At 40.0% G+C, this 10,538-nt stretch overlaps 1 protein-coding gene across 3 annotated transcripts; it reads left to right on the top strand.

Moving 5' to 3' along the window:
* On the top strand, positions 1 to 8,137 carry LOC307130785 (alpha-2-macroglobulin-like). Of its 3 annotated transcripts, XM_079823972.1 has the most exons (20): positions 1 to 24; positions 436 to 600; positions 2,370 to 2,478; positions 2,599 to 2,824; positions 2,895 to 3,021; positions 3,099 to 3,220; positions 3,319 to 3,370; positions 3,838 to 3,921; positions 3,974 to 4,177; positions 4,283 to 4,358; positions 4,594 to 4,750; positions 4,927 to 5,001; positions 5,083 to 5,245; positions 5,347 to 5,540; positions 5,633 to 5,845; positions 6,499 to 6,620; positions 6,718 to 6,799; positions 6,997 to 7,080; positions 7,180 to 7,285; positions 7,380 to 8,137. In XM_079823972.1, exons 3-20 carry the CDS (start codon positions 2,384 to 2,386, stop codon positions 7,418 to 7,420), a joined length of 2,223 nt encoding a protein of 740 aa, XP_079680098.1. In that variant the 5' UTR covers positions 1 to 24; positions 436 to 600; positions 2,370 to 2,383; the 3' UTR covers positions 7,421 to 8,137. The 3 variants fall into 3 exon arrangements, with proteins under 3 accessions (XP_079680098.1, XP_079680099.1, XP_079680100.1); XM_079823973.1 differs by lacking the exon at positions 1 to 24 and having other exon boundaries at positions 460 to 600; positions 4,001 to 4,177; XM_079823974.1 differs by lacking the exons at positions 1 to 24; positions 4,594 to 4,750 and having other exon boundaries at positions 460 to 600; positions 4,001 to 4,177; positions 4,283 to 4,395.
* The last annotated feature ends 2,401 nt before the right edge of the window (positions 8,138 to 10,538 follow it).

Raw genomic sequence — 10,538 nt, forward strand, 5'->3', positions numbered from 1 at the left:
AGTATTGTTTGTTTTGGGAAACAGGTCAGTCGCCTGTTTTTTTCCTGCATGTGTATAGTTTATTCAGATGATATGTGTATATTTGGCTATTTTCTACACAAAAAAAATGTACTACAGATCTACTTTAACTGCAAATGCAAATAATATAAAAATACAAATTAAATATTTTCTTATACAGTGACACCATAAATGCATCATTAACTTTTGAGTTGTTAAACTGTTAATAGAGTAGGTAGGAACTCTGTTTTGTAAAAAGGTTCTGTATTAGTAATTATTATATTAATCTATATTTTACTGCATGCCGAATACTAATTTCAATATATGTCACAAATGTACTTTCAAGGCTTTAGTAGATCTAATTTAGCACAGGTTTTCAAACTGCATTGCCTACATGGTTGAAACATTAATCAGATGATCAATACACATGTTTTGAAGGACCTCCTTTGAGAGCTTGAGAGTCTCTTTAAAAGAGACGGTCCAGTTCATCTCATGACCTGGATGATCGCTCGTCATCATGGCTCTGAACATTAGCTGCTGTTGGAAAGGGCTCCTTCTGCTCTCTTTCCTCCTGATCTGTGTCAATGGACAAACATTAGGGCCGTAAGTAACACTTTCTACTGAGGAAGGCAGTGTTTTGCTTTCTAAGTGGGCTAGGCAATTTGACTATATATATATATATATATATATATATATACACTTTGATGATGTGTGTCTTCAGCACAGTTTGCAGTGCAGACTGCAATATTAATTATATTACATGTTTTGTATATCTTACAAATGCAATTTTGAGTAGCTTGAGTATAGGATATAAATTTAGATGTAAATGTATGTTCATTAACAAAAACAGTAAATCTGTAAAAAACTGTAACGTAAAATTGTAATTGTAACAAACTTTATGTGGTAAAATTTAAATATTCTGACTGATTTGGTTTTATTAAAATTAACCATTGGACATTAATTTAGACTGTGATAACAGTTAAAACCATGGATTGCCTATACCATGGTAAATCAATACCATGGTAAAATGTATGTTTTTTGTATGGTATTTGTATGAAAAACTTTAGCCTAAATACATTTAGCATAAATGCACGTAAATTATATGGCTTAATCACAAAAATACTGTAGGCCTAATTATATTCCATTAGGCTACATTAATAATATAGGCCTAATAAAATTCGATATATCCCACATTTCTGCCACAATGCCACGGTGCAGAGATATTTACTACAGTAAATCCATGGGAAATGATGGTGATTTGAGATTGAAAAAGCCTTCTGACTGTTTCATTGCTCACAGCTGTTTCCCCTGTTTGTCAGCGCTGTATCATCTGGCTTTAAACTAGTTTAAATCATCCAGGCAATTGTGTTCTTCGCTAAATTCAAGCGTTTCTAACTGGCTCTCACAGCAATGATTAGTGGTCGCTTGACTGAGACCGATCAGAGTAAACATATCTGCTCGCAGCTGTTTGAACTTTGAGCCGAGAGGATAAATGGTCCTGTTGACGTGGTTCAAAAGAGGTTGTTTGCGAATGAAGGGGGTCGCACACCGGACGCGAAGCTCAGCGCCGCACCACCTCTTTAAAATTCGAACACATTGTTTTCAATGAGTGTACACACACCGGCGGCGACATTCGGCAATTGAATTTCAACTAGTAAAAACTCTAATTCTTGATATCAGTAATTCTATTTTCACTAGTGAAATGTCAGGCTGCCATTCAAATTCAATTCTTGATATTATCAACAATTAGCATTGATAGTTTAATTGTTGATATCAAGATTTTTTGGCGCATAAGCATATCGGACATTTGAACTCTTAATTGTTATCGTTATTTGTTTAATGGAAGAAAATTATATTGCAATAATTAGGACTTCCGGTGGTGCGCGCTGCAAGATGATTGTTACTTGATGTGTTTTTTCTTCTTTTTTTTTACACACAATTGCAGAAGTGTTTAAAGGCTGGAATACACTGCACAACTTTTCAAATCTGAACAGATTTTAAAACACTAAGCATCATGCACTTGATGACTATGTAAATGGTTACAGAGAAATACTTGGAATCATACAATGAAAGACTGAGGATCACATAAAACCAAATTGATCCAATCACAACAAACTTACACAAACATGCACCTTGTTGCCGGGAAATCAGCTCAAAATATCAACATGGAATCATAGTCTGAAGGGTAAAAAATTTGCTCATTATATACTACACAATTTTCTGTGAAATCTCAAATCTGCAGACTGGCACTGAATTTTGGCAACTTGTGTAGTGTATTCCAACCTTAAAAGGAACCTGAAATCATGTAACTGGAAATCCACCAAAAAATTAATTGCACCTGTTGAGAGAACTGTTTATTTGCACACATTCAGAGAGGCAAAGGTACATGATTGAGGATTCAACCAGAAGGAAATCACCTCCTATGAAAACAGTTCGTAGCTTTTTCCCAGAAACATGGATCTGGCAACTCAGTGAAGTGGGGTACGTAAATGAAATAAGGACTGTTTATTCAATGATACCAAACAGAGTTTGTAAGACAAAACTAAACATTACTAAGACCCTTTCCACTACATTTTTTTACTGTACTGTGTTGCACAACAGGGACTCTGGATCAGCTCAGGTTCCTCTCACCGTTCCTGATACCATTACCTCTTGGGAGACGGAGGCCTTCTGTCTGTCCTCTGAAGGTCTGGGTCTGGCTCCTCCTGCTCAGCTGACAGTTTTCCAGCCCTTCTTCCTGGAGCTCTCTCTGCCTTACTCCATCATCCGTGGGGAGATCTTTGAGCTGAAGGCCACTGTCTTCAACTATCTGTCCAAGTGCATCATGGTGAGATTTCAGACTCAGTCTAATCAAATCATATCAAATATGCCACTAATCATGTGTGGTTGATTGACAGGTTAAAGTGACTCCAGCTCCTTCCTCAGACTACACTCTCAAAGCCTCCTCTGATGATCAGTATTCATCCTGTCTATGTGCTAACGGTAGAAAAACCTTTAAATGGATCCTCACTCCTTCTGTTCTTGGTGAGTTTTCCAGTCTGAATCATTGTTTCTCAGTGTTTGTGTCTGTTGTATCTTCACGTACATGTCTTGTGTTGTAGGAGTCTTGAATATTACAGTCAGTGCAGAAGCAGAGGCGTCCCAGACTGTGTGTGACAATGAGATTGTGAGCGTCCCAGAGAGAGGACGCATTGACACGGTCACACAAAGTTTGCTCGTACAGGTCAGTGCATGTGAAACAGATTTCAGACATAATTTACCCATGATCCTAATGCTGCTTATGTCAGTATGATGTGTTGATGTGATTGTTTTATGATGCAGGCGGAAGGAACTGAAAAGACAGAGACTCACAGCTGGTTACTGTGTCCAAATGGTTAGTCTGGAAATATTTTGGTGTATAAGTGCCGATAATGCTTTTGTTCAGGTTTTTGGGGACCGAGCAGTGAAGCTTTTTCAAGAATTTTGACTCATCAATATGTTTGGCCTACAGTCTGTAAAGACTAATTGGCTCTTTATCTTCTAAACACAAACACAATTAGTACACAATGCATAGAAGACACACCAAATTTGAGGACCAATAGAGGGAGCTAAAATATTCTCATTATGTCTCTGACATTTTAATTGAGAAAGCTGAAATTTGTCAGCCTTTCATGACAGCTGTAGTTTAGTTGTTCAGATGTGCCAAATGTTGAAATTGTGGTTATTTTCTCCCCTTTTCCTGCTTATGATTATATTATTATTATTATTATTATTGTGACTTCACAGATGGTATTAGAATGTAAATTTTATAGTGTTACTCTGCTGATCTCTGATATGTGTTTCTGTCTGTCTGGTTCATAGGTGACAGTCTCTCAGAGGAAGTGGCTCTGGCTCTTCCTAAAGATGTGATAGAGGGATCAGCCAGATCCTCTGTTTCAGTCATTGGTAACATTTACATATACAAGAAGAAATGAGGAGATTGGGTTTGGAATAATAGTGAGTTTCATTTGTGTATTGTTTATAGGAGACATATTGGGTCGGGCACTGAGGAATCTTCATGGATTATTACGGATGCCGTACGGCTGTGGAGAGCAAAACATGGCTGTTCTTTCTCCCAATTTTTACATTCTGCAGTATCTGGAGAACACGGAGCAGCTCACCTCAGCCATCCGAGAGAGAGCCACAGGCTTCCTGAAGAGTGGTGAGAGACATCAATCATGTCAAGAAAATACTGAGACTGTTTAGTAGAATTCAGATGCATTTGATCTACCCAAATTAACCGTTTAATCATTGTGAAAATCAACAGGATACCAGAGACAACTGAACTACAGACATGAAAATGGAGCATACAGCACATTTGGTCACGGAAAAGGGAATACTTGGCAAGAACTTTTTTTTTATCAAAAGAACATATTAAAAGTTACTTCACAAGAATAAACCCAGCCAGACTGTACAAATGATTAGATCTTATATCTATAAGGAATATTGGAAATTATTAGTTGGTCTGTTTTCTGCATTCTTTTTTTTTTTTTTTTTTTTTTTTTGTCAATTTTGGGTAACACTGGAGTTAAATTACTTCTACAACTATTGACACTGTGTAAATTACCACACCACCAGGTTGACTGCCTTTGTGCTGAGGTCCTTTGGCAAAGCACAGAAATACATATTCATTGATCCACAAATTATTCAGAGTGCAAAGAATTGGTTAATAAGCAGACAGGATTCAGACGGCTGTTTTATCCAACAGGGAAGATTGTTCAACAACAGAATGAAGGTCTGTCAGCTTCTATCTATATCTCTCTATCGCTCTCTAGAACGCCATCGCAACCACTTAGAAATGGCCTAGTAACTATGTAGAAAACCTGTAATCTAAGACCTGCAAATGTTTAAGCTTTTTATAATAGTTTGAGTGTGTTGCTTTATTTATCTTTTATTGCTCATCTATTCCAGGGTGGAGTGAATGATAATGTGACCATGACGGCCTACATTACTGCATCATTGCTTGAACTGGAAACTCCAGTCACAGTAAGTTCATCTACAGGAAACGCATTATAAACTCATAGAAAAATGACCCTCACAGCGTCTGTTTCTCTGTTTTTGTCACAGGATCCTGTCATCACTAAAGGTTTGTCATGCTTGAGGTCCATCATCGAGGACGTTAAAAACACTTACATCACTGCTCTGCTCGCCTACACTTTCAGTCTGGCTAGAGACACAGACACTCGACATCAGCTTTTCAAGAAACTGGAGGATGTTGCTATTTCAGACGGTAAGAGGTTTGTTTCTGATGACTTTCTGTTGTCTTTCATGACTGTACTATTGTTTTTTTGTCATGCTCATTGAGTTACGCGTGTGTCTTTTGTTCTTAAGGGTCTCATCTCCACTGGTCTCAGTCTGCATCTGCTGATGACTCTGATTCTCTGGCAGTGGAGATCAGCTCATATGTGCTGCTGGCTGTTCTCACTGCAGATCCAGTCACTACAGCTGATCTGGGCTATGCTAACAGGATTGTCAGCTGGCTTGTGAAGCAGCAGAATGCTTATGGAGGATTCTCCTCCACACAGGTTACTCAAACTACTCCAATCAAACACATTATTGCTGAATGTGCTGGTGTGAATGAGTAAAAGGGACATTACTGAACACATTTATTTCCCAGGACACAGTGGTGGCTCTTCAGGCTCTGTCTTTGTACGCCACCAAAGTGTTCAGCTCTGACGGCTCCAGCACAGTGACTGTACAGTCAGCAGGAGACACTCACCACTTTGATGTCAATCAGGACAACAAGTTACTGTACCAGGAGAAGCAGCTGCAGAACGTTCCAGCCAAATACAGCATTGAAGTGAAGGGCTCAACCTGTGTGTCTGTGCAGGTCTGCAATGCGTTCAGCTTCATTTACTCACACTCATTATCTCTCTTGGAGTTTTGTGGTTATTCTGCTTTGACATTAGCCTAGAAATCTAGACGCACCATAGCGGCAGCAAATGTAATTTGCAGCCAGTGTCGTCTAGCAACTCTACTTTGACTTGGGAGCTGGAAAAACCAAACTCTGGTCAGGCCAATCACATCGTATATAGAGTCGGTGGGCGGGCTTAACATAATGATGGCAGAGTTGCAGCGGTTCTGCATGCTACTTGTAAACAAAGAAGCTGGCGAACAGCAGTCTTTCGAATCGGCTTTGGCCGTGACTCTGGAAGACTTGGTCCTTGGAGTAAAACTTTTCTTTGAGAAAAGCACAAAGAACGGGACTGAAGTCATTCTTAAAAAAAGGAAGATGTGTTTGCCGACCGGATACAGCGAAAGTTTAATCCATCATCTAGCTCCGCTTCACCTTCTTCGTTGCTCTGGTTGGTTGTAGCGCTATCCTATTGCGTGCAGAGGGAATTTAAATGCGTTTATCCCGCCCCTCGGATTGAGTCCTGCCAATGGTGTGTTCACAGACCCAACATCTTGATGTGGGTCTGGCTTGTCAGGCTACTTTGACATGGTTTATTAATTTATTTTTGTTTGTGTTGACTCTCTCAGATGGCTCAGTTCTACAACATTCCCACTCCTACTGAAGCTAAAACATTGAGCATTGATGCTAAAATTGGGGGAGATTGCAAGAAAACCTTTGGACAGTACCTATTGTTAAATTTCACTGTGACGTAAGAACAATTACTTTATGCAATAAGACATGATTTTGGTTATAGTTATTTACTTCAGTCAACATGAACTCTGATGGTTCCTATTTATTTGTTCCAGATATGATGGTCCACAGGCAAGAACTAACATGGTCATTGTGGATATTAAACTCTTATCAGGATTCACAGCTGATACATCAATGGTGCGTTTGACTATGTGAAGTGATTCATCATTAGATTTACTGTACTGTCGCTGTCAATCCACTGTAAGATGGTGCAGATGGCTGATATTGTCCTGCTCACTTCTTGTTGAACAGCATGATTGCTTACAGAAAATAGCTCTCCAGTTGGGCATGTGACAAATCATACATTTATTTGTAAAAAATCCCTTTTTCCATAGCTTGAAACTCGAAGCACTTCAAGTGCATCACTTGTGGAACGGGTTGATTCTAAAGATGATCATGTCCTCGTGTATTTGAAAGAGGTGGGAGAACAGCAACATTCATATGATAAGATGATGATTCATTCACATTTTGTCTAAAATCTTCAATAATTTCCATGATTTATGTTTATCCTCCTGCAGGTTCCAAAAAATATTCCAGTCAATCACCAGTTACAATTGAAACAGATTGTTCCTGTGAAGAATCTCAAGCCAGCTGTGATTAAAGTGTATGATTACTACCAAACAAGTAAGATTTTATGTCCCTTTTTTTTTTTTTATTATGTTATTCAAAAGTATCAGTTGGCATTAGGCTAATTTCTCATTATCATCATTTCCCGCAGGTGATCTGTCAGAGACAGAGTATTCATCCCACTGTGAATGAAGTGTCATGCTTCAGTTCTGCAGCTTGGAGAAAGATGTTTGAATACTGACTTGAAAATGATTTTATTCATTGTTTATTCCTCCAGGCAAATTAGTTTCCTGATTAGCCTTTGTTTTATTAAACCCAAACAACCTGAAAACACTGGTGAGCTTTTTGTATTTCAGTTTATTTATTTATTTATTTTTTTTACAAGAAATAGTGCACTTTAAATGGATGATGCACTTTAATAACAAAAATATTAAAATGTTGGATATTTCATGCACTCAACTGTCACAGCTTTCCTCACGTAGCCAAAGGGCAGAGTCTATCAGACTCCAAAAAACAAACAAAAACAAAATTTTTGACATGTGTAACTACTTGAAAGAACACAAATGATGTGTTAAACATTATATAATTCAGTAATGTTAGTTGATGCTCTTAAAGATCGGTGTCCTGAAATAAAACACTTGTCTCTGTTGTTACGACCCCTCAGTCTAGGGGGACAGGGGTGAACATAAAAACAACAGGCAAGGCAGGTTTGCGTTTAAGAGGAACTTTCTCAGGTTCCTATCTTTTTTTTATTCTTGATTGTGGAGTTTAAAGGAGGTGAGCGTCACCAGAAGTCACAAAAGGAAACAAAATAAGTTAGAACGCGGGGAACTTCAGGGCTAGGCTAGGCCAAAATAATAAACAAAAATTCAACTAACTCATCCCCAAGAAAAACTAAATTTCCTGTCCAAAAGAAAATGGAACAAAAGAAAAGTACAATGTCTTCCCTAACTCCTTAACTAAACATAAACAGGAGAAAAAGATCTTAAAGAAAAGAGGCACCTAGCCCCTACAGCATTCATAAATAACAAATGGTGAATGTAGCGGGTGGCACACACGCCATTAACCGCAGGAAAAAAGTAATAATAACAATGAGAGGGAGTAAATACAAAAGAGAGGGAAAAAAACAAAACACCAATGGCTCACTCAGCAATCGCCGTTCACCGGCACAGTTTTCACAATGTTATACAGGACTAAAACACAATCAGTCTCTGGCTCTCTCCCTCTCCCGATGACACGCTTCCGCTCCTCTTTTCAAAGAACGCCGCGCTGCTCGTAACCAACCACCGCGCTCTGACGGCACGTCCAATTTGGGCAGAAGGACCTATGAAAAGAAGGATAGGAGGAGAGACTGCGAAAGCAATAAGGAGAGAGGGGGGGAAAAAAACACACGCCCATCCAAAGATAGTCACAGACGTAACACCCCCACCCATAAGTGTCAAATCTATTTTGACCAAACCTGTTAAACATAGCAGCGTGAAAGAGCATCTGCCACAATGTTCTCAGAGCCCTTCTTGTGGCGTATCTCCAGGTTAAATCCCTGAACCACCAAAGCCCATCTCATCAATCTCTGGTTGGAATTACACATCCGCATTAAGAACACCAGAGGATTGTGGTCAGTATACACAACAACAGGTTCGGAGCTACCTCCCACATATACTTCGAAATGTTGTAAAGCAAAAAGTAATGCTAGGGCTTCCTTTTCAATAGTGCTATATGATCTTTGGGCCTTTAGAAACTTCTTAGAAAAGTAACATATCGGGTGGTCAACGCCCTGTGCACTTTCCTGTACCAACACGGCTCCACAGCCTAGTGCACTTGCGTCCACTTCAAGCTTGAATGGACGAGAAAAATCCGGGGCGGAGAGAACAGGCGCGCTGCATAAAAGATCTTTAGCTGCACCAAAAGCATGGTCACACTCAGAGCTCCAGTTGAACTCTCTAGACGTGCTCAGCAGATCAGTCAAAGGGGACACTATAGTGGAAAAATTCCTACAGAAAGCTCTATAGTACCCAATCATACCCAGAAAACGTCGCAACTCCCGTTTAGTTTTTGGTATGGGAAAATCCATAATTGCTTCCACTTTAGCATTAACGGGACGCACCTGGCCATGTCCCACTTGTTTACCCAAGTATGTAACTACTGCCTTACCAAATTCACACTTGGCCAGATTTATTGTTAATGAAGCATTTGCCAGTCGTGTAAACACTTCACCTAAGGTGTCAAGATGACTCTCCCATGAATCTGAATAAACCACCACATCATCCAAATATGCTTCGCAATTATTCACGCCGGATAAGACTCTCTGCATAAGTCGCTGGAATGTGGCAGGAGCGTTTCGCATCCCGAAAGCCATGACGGAGTACTGCAGAAAGTCATCCGGCGTAACAAAGGCAGAGACATCAGAGGCACGAGCAGTGAGTGGCACTTGCCAATAACCTTTTAGCAAGTCCAGCTTGGTGACATAGGACGCCGCACCCACACGATCTATGCAATCCTCCATCCTGGGTAAGGGAAAAGAGTCAGGTTTAGTAACGCTGTTAAGTTTTCGATAGTCTGTGCAAAACCTAAACGTGCCATCTGTCTTTGGCACAAGAAGACAGGGCGAGCTCCACGCACTAGAGCTAGGCGCAGCCAGACCGTTCCGCAGCAGATAATCTACCTCTTTCCTCATTTCCTCTCTCTTTCTCGGATTGACCCGATAAGGATGCTGTTTGATAGGGGGTGACTCAGCAACATCAATATCATGGAACAAAACATTTGTTTGAGTGAGTGTGTCAGAAAAAAGCGACAAAAACCGTCTCAGTAACAGAACAATATCTCTCCGATGAGAATCACAAAGGTAAGATAAATGCTCATCGATACCCTCCAACACTTCGGAATTCGCAAGTCTAGTTGGTACAGTCACTTCCTCCCGATCAACCCAGCCATCACAATCAGTTCCAACTACAGACGACACTAGAGCAACGGGAACCGAATCGATCTGAGCGTCACTGGGTTTTTGTACGTAAGGCTTGAGCATGTTAATATGGCAAACGCGCGTTTTCTTCCTACGATCCATGGTACGAATAACATAATCGGTCTCACTAAGTTTTCTTTCCACTGGGTAGGGACCAGAAAACCGGGCCTGTAATGCTGACCCTGGGATAGGCAGTAATACCAATACCAAGTCGCCCACTTGGAAACTCCGACTAATACTGCGCCTATCAAACCGCTGTTTCATTCGCTTTTGCTTCACAGCCAAATTTGCTCTTGCCATCTCGCACACCTTATGCAAACGTTCACGTGTCTTACTCACATAGTCCAAGAC

This window comes from Gobio gobio, assembly GCF_949357685.1.
Source record: "Gobio gobio genome assembly, chromosome: 8".
Classification (NCBI taxonomy): domain Eukaryota; kingdom Metazoa; phylum Chordata; class Actinopteri; order Cypriniformes; family Gobionidae; genus Gobio; species Gobio gobio.

What these genes read in the sequence shown, in the direction of transcription:
- LOC307130785 (XM_079823972.1), top strand. Translation starts at nt 2,384, where the DNA reads ATGATTGAGGATTCAACCAGAAGGAAATCACCTCCTATGAAAACAGTT. An exon ending in CACAGGCTTCCTGAAGAGTG is followed by an intron (nt 4,178 to 4,282) that starts GTGAGAGACATC and finishes GAAAATCAACAG; the next exon opens with GATACCAGAGACAACTGAAC. An exon ending in TCACAGCTGATACATCAATG is followed by an intron (nt 6,800 to 6,996) that starts GTGCGTTTGACT and finishes CTTTTTCCATAG; the next exon opens with CTTGAAACTCGAAGCACTTC.